Genomic DNA, 17308 nt, shown 5'->3' with positions numbered 1-17308 from the left:
TATTTCTATCCCCTTTTCTCACATCACATTGAAAAATAAGGGGGGGCCTTATACTTTGTTCATATAACATCACATATGATCATATGATATTACAAGCCACCTGGCCTTCTTATTTCTGACTATATTTCTTATAGAGAGGAGATAGGAGATTAGGGACAGCCATCGCACGAGCGGGGGCGCCATTCTCGTTTTTTCTTTCAGGGTGCCAACCTCCGCATCTAGGGAGGCATACATCTATAGGTTTTTTCAGAAAGAACTATTTTACCAACAACAACTTTTCTTTTCCTTGAATGTCAGAATTGCAGGGGTTTTTTTTTTGTTTTGTTTTTTCACAATTTCTCCCCACTTGGAATTTTTCTCCCATTTTCTTGTACACTACATGGAAAAATGAATGGTGTCATTTGGAAGTACAACTTATTCCACAAAACACAAGTCCTCAAGTCTATGGCCAGAAAAATATAAAAATTATGGCTCTGGGAAGGAGAAAAAAAAAATACACAAAAATAGAAATTAACACTCTCGTAAAAGGGTTAACAGATAACCAGAGAGAGAAAATGTCTTCCTAGTTTCTCCTCTTCCATGGTTACCCATAGTTTGTGTGTCATCAGTAAAATTTTATTCAAATTGTAAAGTGCTGTGCAATATGTTGGAACAATAGGAACAAAAAATATTTGAAAAAAAAAAAATACAAAAATCAAAGTTTTAGCATTTTGCATAAATTCTTATTGAATATATTCCCTCTCCCATTAGGATTCTAATAAAATGACTGAAGTAACTGTAGTATTGTGTCTAATAATTAAACACTGTTAACTGAATGCTTTTTATTAACGATCTAAGTCTTAAATAAAAAAAAGCAACTTTTCAGAACATTTTCCAAAAGAACCTGGAAAAAAGATTTAAAAAAATTTTTTGTAAAAGTATTTTAAACAGTTTTTGATTTTTTTTCTTGAAATAATAAATATATACAATATTGCAGAAAAGTACAAATTCATAAGATGTCAGCTGTCATTCTCATCTCCAATATCTTTGGACTCTGCCTGAGTGGTGTCATCTTCGAGCTCAGAATCACTGTCTTCCCCATCCTCTTGCGCAGACAAGTCATCTGCAGGTGCTTCGGATGCCTCGTCAATGGGGACCGCTCCCTTGCGCTGAGGTAGGACACAGAAAAAGGCTTCTTTCCAGTCTTTCTTCTCCAAGAAAGCCAATATTATCTCAAACACTGCAAGAAAATGCTTGATACTAGTAAAATGAAAAAGTCCCTTTATGAGAGGATAAGACAACATAGTTTGCTTCTTTGATCATATCTATAGTTGGCCAGTCCCCCAGGTTATGAACTAAGTAGGTTCTATAGGGTTTGTTTGTAACTTGAATTTGTCTGAAAGTTGGAACAGTGCTACCAAACAAAAAACTAATACTTATCTCATTGTCAACCTCTCTGGATGCCCGCCATCCAGTCCTTTTCATTCTGCACCACATCTCTGGCCTCTTCACTATAGGCAAGTACTTTCACCCGTGTCAGGCCTCAGAGGTCACTGTGCGTCGTAATGTTGCAGAGAACATCTTGTCAACATGATTTTGAGACCTTACAACAAGGAGTAGCCTCCGAGGCCTGATGAGGACGGAAGGCCTGGCCTATGATAAAGAGGCTGGAGAGCACTAGATGTACTGGATGGCCAGCAGCCGTAGAGGTGAGCAAGAATTAAGTATTAAGTTTGGATAGCCATACATAGAGCTGCCAATACAAAGGAGTAGCACTTCTTCAACCTGTGTTCTTTATGAGAAAGATGCCACCAGACATGTCTCAGGGAAAACAAAAGGAAAGTCAGTCTAAAATTGGACATGCCAGATCCCTAACTTCCCCAACCATCCATTGTCTGGGGCCTCCATAAAACATTAGACTGTCGGCCCTGTCAGCCAAACCCGTAGTTATCGGTGGGTTCGGCCATCATGAGTCTAAGGCCGGGGTCACACTTGCAACTGCAATGCGAGTCTCTCGCATCAATACCCGGCACTGCCACTGGCACTCGGGACCGGAGCGCTCAGCTGCATAGAAATACATACAGCCGCACACTCCGGTCTCGAGTGCCGGCGATTGATGTGAGTTTCTCACATTGCTGTTGAAAGTATGACCCTGGCCTAATATGTATGGTGGTGTGGTGGTGATGGTGGTGGTGGGGGGTAAATTTGGAGAATTATGCTAGATGAAAGTTATCGTTTGTATACACAACCTCCTAGTAACCTTCAATAGAGAACATAAGGCCCCATACACACGTTCAGGAATTGATGCAGAAAATTCCTGTGAAAATCCGGACATTTCTGCCAGATTTCCGCATAAAAACCGCATGCTTTTTTTGCGCGTTTTTTGCGCGTTTTTGACGCGTTTTTGACGCGGTTTTGACGCGGTTTTTCCCAAACATTTCCCAATGCATTAGACAGTGGGAAAACCGCGAAAATGGTAGTTACCTGCCGATAACGGTATTTCTCTGATCCCATGATGGCACCACGGAGAGAGGGGTCCGCCCCCAGGGACAGGAAACCTACAGATGAAAAAGGGCGTACCTCTCTCCCACATCAGTTGGATTACAGAGCCTTATACAGAACTTCAGCTGCAACTCAATATTTACACAATTTAAACTTAACCTATTAAACTTAACAGAGGCACCGTGACTAAGCTAATGACCAATACTTTATAATGTGCACACCTGTGTGTGAAAAAAAGGGAGGGAATATACGGGTGCCATCATGGGATCAGAGAAATACCGTTATCGGCAGGTAACTACCATTTTCTCTATCCCCATGATGGCACCACGGAGAGATTTGAATAGATAGAGCTATTAGGGAGGGACCACTGCCTCTAGAACCCTTCTCCCAAAGGTAGGATCAGAGGAGGTCAAGTCTAAGCGGTAATGCTTGAAAAATGTAGATTGGGAAGACCAAGTGGCCGCTCTACATATCTGCTGTATTGATGCGCCAGCTCTCTCTGCCCAGGATGATGCCACTGCTCTGGTTGAATGAGCCTTTATGTTCTCTGGGATGGCTGTCCCACAGGATGAGTAGGATAGGGCGATGGCATCTCTTATCCATCTTGCTAATGTTGCTTTCGACGCTTTTTGTCCTTTGCGTGGACCCTGGAAGCAGACAAACAGAGCCCTATCCTTTCTGCACTCCCTAGTGGCTGATAGATACCTAACTAGACACCTTCTTACGTCTAGGGTATGCAGTGTTTTCTCCCCCTCATTTTTTGGTTTGGGACAAAAGGAGGGTAACGAAATTTCCTGCGTTCTGTGAAACTGTGACGCTATTTTAGGGAGATAAGCTGGGTCGGTTTTTAGGATGACTCTGTCATCAAGTATCTGGGTAAAGGGCGGGCATGAAGATAACGCCTGTATATCGCTGACACGGCGGGCTGAGGTTAGAGCCACTAGGAGTGTGGTTTTCAGAGACAGAATTTTTAAAGAGACTTCTGTTAGGGGCTCAAAGGGAGGTTTGGTTAGAGCGTTTAGTACGAGGTTTAGGTCCCATGGGGGAGAGTTGTGGAGGGGAATGGGTCTAGACCTAGATGAGGCTTTAATAAAACGCATGACCCAACGATTCCTGGCCAAATCGTAATTATACAGAGCTGCTAAGGCTGCTACCTGCACCTTTAAAGTACTTGTAGCCAAGCCTCTTTCCAGGCCTTTCTGTAAAAATTCAAGGACTTTCCCAATAGGAATTTCCCCGGATGGGTCTGCCCCTGATACCGATATGAATTTTTTCCACACTTTCCCGTATATTCTAGTGGTTACGGGTTTTCTACTTTGTAACAGGGTGGACACTAAGTTGGGAGAGAACCCTTTGTCTCTTAGTAACCTCCTTTCAAAAGCCACGCTGTCATGTGTAGATTTTTCACGTTGGGGTGAAACACTGGGCCCTGGGACAGAAGTTTCGGAGTGTCTGGTAGAACCCATGGACTTGATATGGACATTTTTCTTAGCCAAGAAAACCATATTCTGCGGGGCCAGAATGGCGCTATTAGTATCACTGTAGACCTCTCCTCCCGAATTTTCCTCAACACTAAGGGGATGAGTGACATTGGAGGGAACGCGTAGGCAAGGTGATAGTTCCAAGGAATTGTCAAAGCGTCTAGAGCTACAGGGTTCCCCCGGGGATCGATTGAGCAGAATGTTTCTACCTTGCGGTTTTGGCTGTTCGCGAATAGGTCTATTACTGGTAGGCCCCAGAGACTCACGATCTGATCGAAGACCGATTGGTTTAGTTCCCACTCTCCCTGTTTTAAGCATGTTCTGCTCAGGAAGTCTGCAGTTTGGTTTTCGGAGCCTTTTAAGTGGAGAGCTGTCAAGGACTTTAGACTGTGTTCTGCTATGTGGAAGATAGATTGGGTTACCTCCATCAGAGCTCGACACCTGGTGCCCCCTTGGTGGTTTAGATATGCCACAACAACTTGGTTGTCCGAAAACACTTTTACGTGGTGACCGTTCAGGAGATATAGGAAGTGTGTTAGGGCCAGTTTTACCGCTAGCAGCTCTTTCATGTTGGAAGAGTCTGACTCCTGACTTTTGTTCCAACTTCCCTGTGCCACTTGATCGCCTATATGTGCTCCCCAGCCCCAGGGACTTGCATCTGTTGTTAGAATCTTTTCCGTCGGTAGCTCCCAAGGAACCCCTTTGGCTAGATTCCCTGGGTCTGCCCACCACGCTAGGGAGAGTATTGTATTTGGAGAAATAGTTAACCGCCCGTCTAAATTTCCGTGCAGAGATATGCCTAAATTTAAGGTCTCCCATTGTAGATCCCGGGAATGTAGTTGTGCCCATTGAACTGCCGGCATACAGGCCGTCATAGAACCCAGGAGTGACATTGCTCTCCTCGGGGTGGTCACTGGGGATGCCGTCAGCTGTGATACGGCTTGTGTCATTTTCTGTATTTTCTCCTGGGGAAGATAACATATCTGCGTGTTTGAGTCTAGGACTATCCCCAGGTATTCCTGTACCCGAGATGGCACCATTTTGGACTTGGGTATGTTTAGTAGCCACCCCAGATTCGACAGAGAAGCAATGACCAGATTCAACTGTTGTTCGCAGTGTTGAAATGAGTTCCCTACCACTAGTAGGTCGTCTAGATAGGGAACTATTAGGATGTTCTGTTCCCGTATGTGGGCCATTACCTCTGACATTACTTTCGTGAATACTCGAGGGGCGATAGCTATCCCGAAGGGGAGTGCTCGGAACTGGAAGTGTTTGATCTCCCCCTGGATATTCACTGCCAGTCTGAGATATTTTTGGTAATCTCTGTGTATGGGCACATGGTAGTACGCGTCTCGTAAATCTAAAACAGTCATGAAACACCGAGGAAAGAGTATTCTCACGCAAGATTTTATTGTTTCCATTTTGAAATGTTGTATCTCCAGGAAACTGTTTAGTTTTTTGAGATTTATGATCGTTCTGTACGATCCATCCGGTTTTTTCCGGAGAAAGAGGGGAGAATAGAACCCCGTGCCCCTTTCCTGGTATGGAACTTCTTGCAATACATCTTTCTGGATTAGGGTCAGGATCTCCTTCTGGAGAGCTGACTGTTCGAGTGACTGTTTTTGAGGCGTTACCATGAAGGAGTTGCCGGGAGGGACGCGAAATTTGAATTTGAGGCCTTCTCGTATAATACCCAGGATCCAAGGGCTGTTTGAGATTTTTTCCCAGGCTGGAAGGAACTCTGCCAGTCTCCCCCCGACCCGGGAAGTACCTTCATTGGGATTTTTTATTATCTGGAGGGGGGGGTTTGTTGAACAAGAAGCCCCTGTTTTTGTTTCTTCTGTCTTCCCATCCGTCTTTATTTCCTTTTGGAGGTCTTCTGCGCATGAACTTTCTGTTCCGAAAGGAGCGCCTATATGACTGGTTGGGGAACCCGGGAAAAGATTTCTTTTTATCTCCCGCTTTGTCAAGGATGTCGTCCAACGTTGATCCGAACAGGAACTCGCCTTCGCAAGGTATTGAGCAAAGCTTAGTCTTTGTTTGCAGGTCCCCCGGCCAGCATTTTAGCCACAGGGCGCGTCTTGCGGCGTTTGAGAAGGATGCCGACCTGGCTGACAATCTTGCTGAGTCCACCGAAGCGTCCGCCAAAAAAGCTGCTGCCCCTTTCATCATGGACACTGACTTTTGTATTGTTTCTCGTGGGACTTTCTCTTTTAGTTGCGAATCCAGATGCTCAAGCCACACCATTAGAGCACGCGCCGTGCAGGTGGCTGCGATGGCTGGCTTTAGGCCTCCTCCTGCCGCTTCCCAGGAGTTTTTCAAGAAGGTGTCCGCCTTCTTATCCATTGGATCCTTCAGAGTACCCATGTCCTCGAAGGGCAGAGCGAACTTTTTAGAGGCTTTTGCTATAGCCATGTCCAGTTTGGGTGCCTTGCCCCAGGATGAGCAGGCTGGGTCATCGAACGGATATTTTCTCTTGGGGACCAAGAGAACTTTTTTGTCCGGTTTCTTCCATTCTTTTTTGATTAAAGAATGGATTTTTTCATTTATTGGAAATACTCTTCTTTTCTTTTGTTCTAATCCGCTGAACATTATGTCCTGTGCTGTTCTTTTAGGGCGTTCGTCTACCAGACCCATCGTTGTTCTGATGGCCTTTACCAATGCGTCTGTCTCTTCGATGGGGAAGCAACTGCGCCCTCCCTCCGAAGATAGTGAGGAAGTGTCGGATGTTGATGAATCACCAGAGTCAGATGTCTCGCTTTCTGATTTGTCTATACTGGACTCGGGAGACTTATGACCTGATCTATGTTTTTTCCTCGGAATCTTAATGCCTTTGAGGGCACTTTCTACTTGATTTTTTATTAGGGTTTTCAGGTCTGACGCGAATGCCGGAGATTCCTCCTGGATGGTTTTTTCTATGCAGGACCCGCATAGCTTTTTTTCCCACGAGGGAGGTAATTCTTCTGAACATATCGCACACACTTTGTGCTTTGATTTGCCTGTACATTTTCTTCCCTAGGGAAAAATAAAAAAGTAATCTCATATTACAATATTACTTTCACGCAGATCACTCACCCCTTACGGTTTAAGAGGTACCGTCTCTGGCCTCGGGACTATATCCGCTGGGTTCGTCACCGGCCGTGTCCTCTTCGCTGCCTTCCCCTGCAACACTCACCCGTAGGGCCCGCCGACCCCCGTGGTGGTGCATCAGGGTCGGATAAAAGGGGGGAGAAAACCGGCTGGGCACAGCCGTGACAGGGCGCCCCCTGTCAGGAACCGACCGGCCAGCTCCCTGGAATCCCACGAAGAATCCTTCAGGTACGTCGCTGTAGGTTCCCCGTCAGGGACAGGAAACCAACTGATGTGGGAGAGAGGTACGCCCTTTTTCATCTGTAGGTTTCCTGTCCCTGGGGGCGGACCCCTCTCTCCGTGGTGCCATCATGGGGATAGAGAAAAAACCGCAAAATTAATGAGCATGTCCGGTTTTTTACTGCAATGCGTTTTTCATGCGGAAAAACGCACATCATGTGCACAGAAAGTGCGGATTTCATTAAAAATGATAGGATGCTTAATGTATGCAGATTATTTGCGGTTTTATAGCGTTTTTATAGCGCAAAAACGCTAAAAAACCGCAAATAATCTGCACTGTGTGCACATAGCCTTAGGGTGACATAGTTATGCTTTGTTGTAAGGCTGGTCCCCTTCCCCCTGTTACTATTTATTTGCAGTACAGCAAGTGAATAAAAAAACCCGGTGGTCAGAAAACTCGGACTGGTCTGTGTGTGACACTGTCTTTATCCTCTTTTAATGATTACCTTTGTCATGGCTACGCCTCTCGTGAACAAAACAAAAAAAAGGCATGGAGTTCTTTTAAAAAAAACAAAAAAAAAAACCAGTATGAAATACACAGAGACTCACCATGATTCACTGCTAGAACCTTGCGGCTATTCATTTTCACAAAACTCCCCAGAGGAAGCTGAGCATGGCTGATCCCAAGTGCTAGCGCTTGTTTATAAGTGATGCCCTGCAAGAAAGACATCTCCACATCATGTACAGCTCGGAACATCGTCACCTGACAGTCACAGATCCCTTATAATGATGGTCTAGAATAGCTTTGATACAAAGCGTCGATCACATATCAGGAGAAACGTTGCTATGAAAGCAGAGAAGGAACCTGGTGATGACCACGGCCATAACAAAGGGATCCATTGTGAAAAGGAGCTGAAGATGTTCTCCAACAAGCCCCATATTGCTGACCAATATCAGATGTGCTGTCATGGAATCCAACACCAGATAGGTATCCATTACTAATACCACAGGTGTACCTTATGATGGTTATGATCCACTAGGCCCCCAATAATATAAGCTTTGGTTTCATCCAGCTCATGAAGAACTTCAGGGGAATCTGAGGTGAGGTACACCAGGTCTTCAGCCTTCATCAGATCTTTGTAATGCTCACTTTTAATATGGATATCCTAAAGAAGAAAAATAAAAAGCCTTATAAGCACCAACTTAACCAGTTCAAGACTGGACTATTTCCCCCGCATACATTACCATGCACATTTCAGGGTGTTTTAGTGGTACATACATTCGTTTTAGGAGCTTTAAAATGGTTCTCTTATCGAAATAATTTTTGACTCTTTTTGTGATACATGGGGCCTAATTTTTATATTCAGATGTTTTTATTATAAAATATTAAGAAAAAAGGGAAGTTTGTTTTTCACTTTTTTTTTTTAAGGATCAAAAAGGGACCATTAAAATACATTTTCCGTAAAAAATATTTTTATGTATCATACATGTGGGTTTTTTTCCACATACAAGATGGAACTAGAACAGTACACTTCAGGCTGCCAGTGGCTTTGTTTTATTTTTTTCCTTTATTTCTGTATTTATTTCATGCATTGTTTCCTCCCACCAATCCCTACAATGTCATAAAACACTTATTTTGCTGATTTCAGCTGTCACTAGAGATGGCATACTGATCCAAGTACAGAGCAAATTCTATCCCTGGCTGATTGGGCTCAGATAAGATCCAGGAGATTACACGCCCTCCCGCCTCCCGGCAATTCCAAGGACAGGCGGAGGAAACAATGTTAATGATTCCCAAACTGTATAGCAATCAGAAAAGCAGAGATGGTATGCCTTCTGCATAGGAGGCCCATCTGTCTGACAGCTGGCTCCACACTCCTATAGCTAAAGGGAATCTGTCACTAGCTTTCTGTTACCTCATCAGAGAGCGGAATAATGTAGGAAAAGAGACCCTGATTCACACAATGCATCTCTTCGTTTACTGGGCGAAGTAGTTGTGATATAATCAGAGATTTTGAATGCAGCATGAAGCAGAGCTCAGAAAGCTATCCCCGCCCACACCAGGCTCTCTATGTACATTATCTATTGGAAGTGAGCGGCCTATCAGAGTAGGGGACGTAGACAGTCTAGCAGGCGCTGAAACCTAGTCCATGATAATTGTCCTGGTGATAAAACGTTCATTGTAAGTAAATAACAGCACACAGCGTAATAAGTGACACATCCCTGAATTAAGTGTTTTAACCCCTAACCTCATGTGTCCTCAGATTACATAGCAAACACCTATCAACTGATTACCTTTAACCCATTCACGCCGCAGCCCATTTTTGTTTTTGCATTTGTTTGTTTTTTTTGCTCCCCTTTTTCCAGAGCCATAACTTGTTTTATTTTTCCGTCAATATGGCCATGGGAGGGCTTGTTTTTTGGAGGACGAGTTGTACTTTTGAACGACACCATTGGTTTTACCATATAGTGTACTGGAAAATGGGAGCAAAAATTCTAAGTGGAGTGAAATTGCAAACAAAAGTGCAATTCCACAATTGTTTTTTGGATTTTTATTTTACCATGTTCACTAAATGCTAAAACTGACCGGCCATTATGATTCTCCAGTTCATTACGAGTTTGCAGATATAAAACATATCTAGGTTGTTTTTTATTTAAGTGGTGAAAAAAAATCCAAAGTTTGTTACAGAAAAAAAAAAAAAAAGTAATTTTCCCAGATCTGTAGCGTCTCCGTTTTTCGGGATCTGGGGTTGGGCAAGGGCTTATTTTCTGCGCACCAAGCTGACGTTTTTTACCGATAACATTTTGGGGCAGATACGTTGTTCTGATCGCCCGTTATTGCATTTTAAAGAGTTGTTGTGGTGACCAAAAAAAACAATTCCGGTGTTTTGATTTTTTTTTTTTATCACTAATCATTTACTGATCGAATTAATTATTTTTATATATTGATAGATCAGGCGATCATGAACGGGGAGATACCAAATATATGTACTTTTGATTTTTTTTTTGTTTTATTTTGAATGGGGCAAAAGGGGTGATTTAAACTTATATATATATGTATATATTTTTTTTTTTTTAAACATTTTTGTTTAGTTTTTACTAGCTTCAGCAGTCTCCATGGGAGACTAGAAGCTGCGATCATTCGATCACCTGTGCTACACACAGCAAGGCTGCAGCCCTGCTATGTGTAGCTCAAAAATGATCACTTGCTGTAAGCCATGATCGCTAGGCGGAGCTCATAGCTATCCAGCTATGACAACCACAGGTGTCTCCTGCAGACCCCAGGTTGTCATGCCAACCCAATCAGCGACACACTTATGTGACACGGGCGCCAATGGGTGAATTTTGTGACGTGCTTCTGGCGCAATCATGTTAAATGTCGCTGTCAGAGACTGACAGTGGCATTTAACAAGTTAACAGCCGCAGCTGGATCGCAATTCCACCTGCAGCTGTAATTAGAGGCACTTGTGCGGGAAAAGATGTTAGCTCATCCCCAGAGCCCACATCAAAGGGGAAGACCTGACATGCGCTATACAGGTTATCACTAAATTAACTATAACCAGCAACGTTATGTGTATTGAGGAAATCATCCAGCCCTTCGTACGGTCTTTGGAAGGAATAAGTCACGTGCCAGTGTTTTGTACTGGCCACACATGTATTTATACACAAGTCGTCAAAATTGTTGGTACCCCGCATTTAATGACAGAAAAACCCACAATGGTCACAGAAATAACTTCAATCCGACAAAATAATAAATAAAAAATCTATGAAAATGAACAAATGAAAGTCAGATCTTTGCAATATTGTAAAGTCAAGGTCAGATTTTAATATCCTACATAGTTTGGTGTTGTCTGCAAAGACTGACTTTACTCTCAATCCTATTGGTGTTTTTGTTTTTTTATTTAAGTGCTAAAAAAAAAAATGTGTGGCCATTTTCTTAGGCTCGTAGCGTTTTCATTTCTCTGGATCTGGATGAGGGTTTATTAATTGTGCCCTGAGCTGACAATTTTATTGATACCATTTTGGGGTAGAAACCGTGTTTTGATTGCCACTTACTGCATTTTATTGCAATGTTGGGGCAGTAAAAAAAATTTTTTTTTTTTTTCTCGTTATGCCGTTAACCGATCCGATTGTTTTTATATTTTGATAGATCATACATAAATTGCTTTATTTTCAATAGGGAAGGGGGGTGGGGGGTGATTTAAACTTGTGTTTTTATCTTTATTTTTTTTACACACTTTTTACCAACTTCAACTGTTTCCTTATGAGAATTGAAGCTGCGATCGTCCAATCACCTCTGCTTCACATAGCGGGGCTTCAGCTTTAGCATTGCTAAGCATAGCCAAAATCACGATCTATGAACAATGGGCACGGGCCAGAAGTAATCATAGGCATAGGATTTTCTGTAGACCCCCGAATGTCATGACAACTCATCGGTGCCCTGGGATCACGTGACAGGGACTCCGACGAGCAGGATTAATGATTGAATCAGCCATCAAGATTTGGGGTCAGCGTCAAATATACATCAAAGGTCGTGAAGGGCTTACAGGAAGCGGATACAAGCTGCCCAAGCCTTGCTCAGCCCCAAATAACTGCCCCCCTGAGGGAATATGCACATGGGCAAATATACAGAAGATTTTATGGGTGAAAATCTGCTAAATTTTACAATAGCAGCATTGTGGAGAAAATCCAGTGTAATTTTACCACCATGTCGTTTGTGCAGGAGATTTAAACTTTTGCAATAAAAAAAGTGAAACATGGGAGAAATCCACAGCAAATATTTCCCCTGTGGACAGAATGCGCCTTGGATTACAGACCCTCTGTAAATGCTCATTAACATGCTCACCTTCCAATTGATCCATCCTTTGTCATATTCGTCCATGTTACTTTTCAGCTGTCCACCATGGCTTGTTAGATAAAGCTTCAAGGAAGTAAAACAACGTCACTGCTACTGGCGAGATCTGTGCAATGCAAAGGGCATGAAGTGCAGACAGGCAAATATACATGTAGAAATGTACATGTAACTCTGCTTGGGGGGACAATATAGTTTTACATAAATGCATGCATTAAAAATTATTTTTACAATTGGGTTTCATTAAAAGCGTGTAGCATTTTCCTTCTAGAGTCTGTGTTGCACTGTCTATTGTTGGCTGCAGAGTGAGTTAGCTAAGATATGTCAGTGAGCTCATTAGGACTGAATGATGAGAGAGTTTGTAGCTTTTATCTGGCTTTTTCGGAGCTCCTCTCAGCTGATTCATGAGCACAGACCACATCACAGTTGAATTTGCAGCAAAATACAGGGTGGGCCATTTATATGGATAGACCTGGGTGGGCCATGTATATGGATACACCTAAATAAAATGGGAATGGTTGGTGATATCAACTTCCTGTTTGTGGCACATTAGTATATGGGAGGGGAAAACTTTTCAAGATGGGTGGTGACCATGGCGGCCATTTTGAATGTAACTTTATAAATGGCCCACCCAGGTATATCCATATAAATGGCCCACTCTGTATAACTAGACAAGGTGCCGCCCTGACTGTGACCTTGTAACCAAGGTAGATCTCAGAAGTTACCTGAACGGGATGACTCGCCCTGCGATTCTCTGCATAACACCTTCGTATCTGTTTGTTTAACTTTTTCACATCCTACATGAGAAACACAAAAACTCTTTAATTTTGCAGGCAGCAAAATGAAAACAAAAAAATACTAAAACATACTACATACAATCTGCAACTTACCCTCAACGCCATTAAATCGTCAAAGCTGCAATCAATGACGAGCCGCACATCGCTGGGCAGGATCTCCCGACGCACTCTCTTGTGGACGTGGTCTTCTACACTCTGCGGCCCTTGGGCCTGGCGCACCAGCTTCCTCTTCTGCCTTTTCTCTTTTCGTTTCTGCCTGAAATTTAGTAAAAACAAAAAATGAACCTGAGTGAAGTAAGGACTACGTGGTGACGTTATGGTAGAAGGATGACAAGTCACACAATGTGGCCACTCAAACAGCAAGAAATCCAACTTGCAGGACTTCTTGGCAGCAGCGGCAACTTTAGGATCACAATGTGCCTTTCATGTTCATTATAGTACCACAAACTGCAATCTTTGGGCCCGAGACACGTGTCACGTCCTATGACGTCACTTAGGCCCACCATAACACTTATGCTTCAATGTGCGTCTCCCTTCACAAAAAAACAAGAAAAAAACAATGGAAACTCTCATTGGATAGCACCCGTAAAGGTAGAAAACTGACCACAGAACTGTCACCTGACAATCAGGATTCAGGAACATGGCTTCCCTCCTACTATCCCAAACCCCACAAAACAACAATTACACTGCTGTTTGGCTATTGGAATTAACTAATCTCTTTGGGATCACACAGTTTTTCATTTTTGCACTTTTGTTATTTTCCTCACGGTCTATTAAGAGCTATAACATTTTTTACTTTTTCCGTATAGCCAGAGGAGGGCGTGTTTTTTGCTGGACTAGCTGTTGTTTTGAATTATTATTATAGCGCCATTTATTCCATGGAGCTTTACATACACTATTCATTTTCCCATACCTAGTACTGAAAAAAAAAAAAAAAAAAAGAGACAGAAAAAATTCCAAGTGGGGTAAATTGTGAAAAAACTGCAATTTCACCATTGCCTTTTAGGTTTTGTTGTTAAGAGTTCAGTCTGCAGTAAAAATTTACTGACAACATGATTCTCCGGAGGGCTATTATTACGGCAATACTAAAGTTGCATAGTTTTTTTAAAAATAAATTTTAGTAATAAAAAATATATAATTCTGCAACTTGTAAAAAAAGAAATATGTATGATTTTTTTTTTTTCTGGGGGGGGTGATCATTTTCTGAGACCCATAATTGTGTTTTTCAGTTGATGTAACTGAGGGCTTGTTCTTGTACGTTCCATGTTGTGGTTTTAATTAATCTATGCCATTTTGAGCTACTTTTGACACATTGATCAGTCTTTATTGCATTTTGAGAAACTGCAGTGACTTAAAAAATGCGAATTAGAAGAGTTTTTTTTTCCTTTTCAGCATTCATCGCACATTTTAAATACGGTAAGTTTTATATTTTGATAGTCCAGACTTAAGGGGACGGTGATAACAAATATGTTTATTGTAATTTTTTATTTCTTTAATTTTAAAAAGAATCTGTCCGTAGGATCACCCCTCCTAAGTCATCTATATTGGCATGTAGGTCATAGGAAGCTGTATAAAGTGATACCTTGATATCAGTGATTTGATGTCTTATTCCAGAGATATCCATATTTGTCAAATATGTAAATGAGCTGTTAAAATCTATTAGCCGGACATAGATCTCCATGAAAATCTGCCTCCAGAGCGCATTTTAAATGAACAGGGGCGTCATTTACATATTAATAAAAATGTGGAATTCTCTAGAATAAGACATCAGATCACTGATATCAAGGTATCACTTTATTCCGCTTCCTATGACCTACATACCCATAAAGACGGATTAGGAGGGTCAATCCCACTGACAGATTCCCTTTAAACTGGGGAAAAAAGGGGTGAGATAAACTTTTACTTCTTAATATTTAAAAAATATATTACTGCCCTTAACCTGCAATTGTTGCTTACGATACACTGCATAACATGCAATATAGTATAAATGGCTGTCTTCTCTGAAGCTCTGCCTGTAGCAGAACTGCAAAGGAGTACCAAGATTTAGCGATGGGGCCTTCAGCGGTTGCCATGGTAACCCATGACCCCTGTGATTGTGATACATAAATGTCTCCGTCAGTGATTTACAGCAGCAGTTAAATAGTTACAAAGTAGTTATCGCTGATACCTGCTGTTAGTGCAGATGCTGGCTGTGTATTACAACTGGCATTTGTCCTGTATGCAGCAGGCTCAGCTCCTGAGACCGCTCCCTGCACCCTGGCAGTAACGTACATGTACAGCAGAGTCTGCAAATCAGCTAATGAATACAGAGGGCTCATTGTTATGAGTGTTCATAGAAGGACTCCCACCCCTCTCAGCTGTGACAGATAGCCGATTACTGCGTATGCCATGCGGAAAACAGGAACTCATCTCATACTGGGTAATTAATCAGCTGTAGTACCACCAACAACCTGGAGACAGGAGTGGTGTGCCAGCACGGATCAGTATGCAGTACCAGCTCAGCAAACAGCGGGCTCAGCAGGACGCACAGATTATTATAATGCCCAGGTTATACCAACGTCCTGTACCATCCCGCAGCGTCCTGCACTGTAATAAGTAGCTAAGAACGTACTTCCGGAGCTCTCGCTGGTCTTCCCATTGCTTTTGTTTGATCAGCTTCTTCATTTGCCTCTTGGACATGACATCGGGTCCTTTGTGGTCCTCCACACATTGTACATTAGTACTGTCTGAGGGGAGACGGTCGCCATTTTTACTTCCATCCCTATAAGTGGATTTATTGCTCTCAGAGAGGAGAACTGATGACTCTGTGTCCATAGTGATCTGGCGGGAAATGTTCCATGCAAGTCCTGTGCTTTCTACCTGTAGGCAAAACACAAGACAGCGTAAAAGTATAGAGCAATGCAGAGGGAGCCGTGACTGGGGCAGAGGGAGCCGTGACTGGGACAGTGGGAGCGGCGATGGGCGGATGGGGGCAGCGGCGATGGGGGACAGGGGGGCAGAGGCGATGGGCGGACGGGGGGGCAGAGGCGATGGGCGGACGGGGGGGCAGAGGCGATGGGCGGACGGGGGGGCAGAGGCGATGGGCGGACGGGGGGGCAGAGGCGATGGGCGGACGGGGGGGCAGAGGCAATGGGCGGACGGGGGGGCAGAGGCGATGGGCGGACGGGGGGGCAGAGGCGATGGGCGGACGGGGGGGCAGAGGCGATGGGCGGACGGGGGGGCAGAGGCGATGGGCGGACGGGGGGGGCAGAGGCAATGGGCGGACGGGGGCAGAGGCGATGGGCGGACGGGGGGCAGCGGCGATGGGGGACAGGTCAGTGGTGATGGGCCGACAGTGGGAGATCAGAGTTGCCATCTGGGTCCACCACGATTCCAACACAGTAGCAGCAAGCAGAGACGGTTCTTTTCGCCTGCCATCCATAACTTATGTCTAAGCTCTGCCCTCCAGGCTGTAGGTTACCAACACATCCCTCGCCATCCCCCAGGCCGCACCCCAGGAAACCTGTGCTAATCACTCAGCCACCCCATTACTGAGACACCGCCCAGCCCTCTCCCTGTGGTCACCGACGGATAATTCTTATATGACTGATGCGCGCACCAAATGTTGTCTGTCACATCTCTTCGCCCATTAGTGTAACGATGGCAGAGTCACCTGCATAAAGGGCTATTTTTCCATAATGGACAATCCCTTTAATAATAGGGACTCCTGTCTCACCGCTCTGTGACCACCTGCCCTATAGTGTATGATACCCCCGGCAGGTGCTGGAGCTGCACAGACCCCGGACACAGAGACCGATGCAGCTGATTGATCTCCCAGAAGACCCCACAGCGCACCGCCCGGGCAGATATACACGGTACGTGCTCCAGGGGCCGCACAACACGTGGCGCGTACATACCGGCACACAGCGCCGCCCGTAGCTCCAGCAGCCGCGATCACACAGAGCGCAGCCTGCACACCGCCGCTCGTCGCACCTCTGACGTCACCGGCGCACGGATTACGAGCGGAGTAGCGGCCATACTTGAGACTGGCAAAAGTAAGACAGATGACTGCTCTTCTCTAGTGTTGTGGTGATAGTGTCAGGACCAGGGTGTAGCGTCTCTGATAATGGGACTATGTGTACACATATGTAACACCTACTTCTGCACTTAGAGTTATCACTGAGTAAATTGGTGTAACATAGGACTGCAGGAAACAGCTAGTACATTATCTGTACCCGGAGTTATCACTGTGTTACCTGAATTCAGTGGCAGAAGTAGAGGATGATCGGCCCTGGCGCAAGGTTGGGACCCCCCCATATGTTGGTCAGATATATGGGCCCCTGTAGCGCTATAAATTCTATAAGGACATACAAGTTGCACCTCCTCCCCGACCCCATTAGGTAGTAATG

General features: G+C 44.1%; 1 protein-coding gene across 3 annotated transcripts; it reads right to left on the bottom strand.

Annotated features, from left to right (window-relative positions):
* Window positions 1-556: 556 nt before the first annotated feature.
* TRMT10A (tRNA methyltransferase 10A) lies at window positions 557-17056 on the bottom strand. 3 transcript variants are annotated; one of them, XM_077277612.1, is made up of 8 exons: window positions 16817-17056; window positions 15532-15779; window positions 13014-13176; window positions 12849-12920; window positions 12118-12192; window positions 8288-8437; window positions 7881-7986; window positions 557-1219 (listed from the first exon to the last, which is right to left on the bottom strand). In XM_077277612.1, exons 2-8 carry the CDS (start codon window positions 15732-15734, stop codon window positions 999-1001), a joined length of 990 nt encoding a protein of 329 aa, XP_077133727.1. In that variant the 5' UTR covers window positions 15735-15779; window positions 16817-17056; the 3' UTR covers window positions 557-998. The 3 variants fall into 3 exon arrangements, with proteins under 3 accessions (XP_077133727.1, XP_077133743.1, XP_077133734.1); XM_077277628.1 differs by lacking the exon at window positions 16817-17056 and adding an exon at window positions 16636-16747 and having other exon boundaries at window positions 795-1219; XM_077277619.1 differs by having other exon boundaries at window positions 796-1219; window positions 15532-15775; window positions 16817-16951.
* Between the last annotated feature and the right edge of the window lie 252 nt (window positions 17057-17308).

The sequence above is a fragment of the Ranitomeya variabilis genome, chromosome 1 (genome assembly GCF_051348905.1).
Source record: "Ranitomeya variabilis isolate aRanVar5 chromosome 1, aRanVar5.hap1, whole genome shotgun sequence".
NCBI lineage: Eukaryota > Metazoa > Chordata > Amphibia > Anura > Dendrobatidae > Ranitomeya > Ranitomeya variabilis.
The sequence above is the reverse complement of the archived record's forward strand: the minus strand, read 5'-3'. Positions and strand labels throughout refer to the sequence as shown.

Bases quoted from the DNA above. Each gene is read 5' to 3' on its own strand.
- TRMT10A (XM_077277612.1), bottom strand. From the start codon at position 15,734: ATGGACACAGAGTCATCAGTTCTCCTCTCTGAGAGCAATAAATCCACT. The intron at 12,193-12,848 runs GTAACTTCTGAG...ACTTCCTTGAAG, and splicing joins GGGCGAGTCATCCCGTTCAG to CTTTATCTAACAAGCCATGG. The intron at 7,987-8,287 runs GTACACCTGTGG...TCTTTCTTGCAG, and splicing joins TGGATCATAACCATCATAAG to GGCATCACTTATAAACAAGC.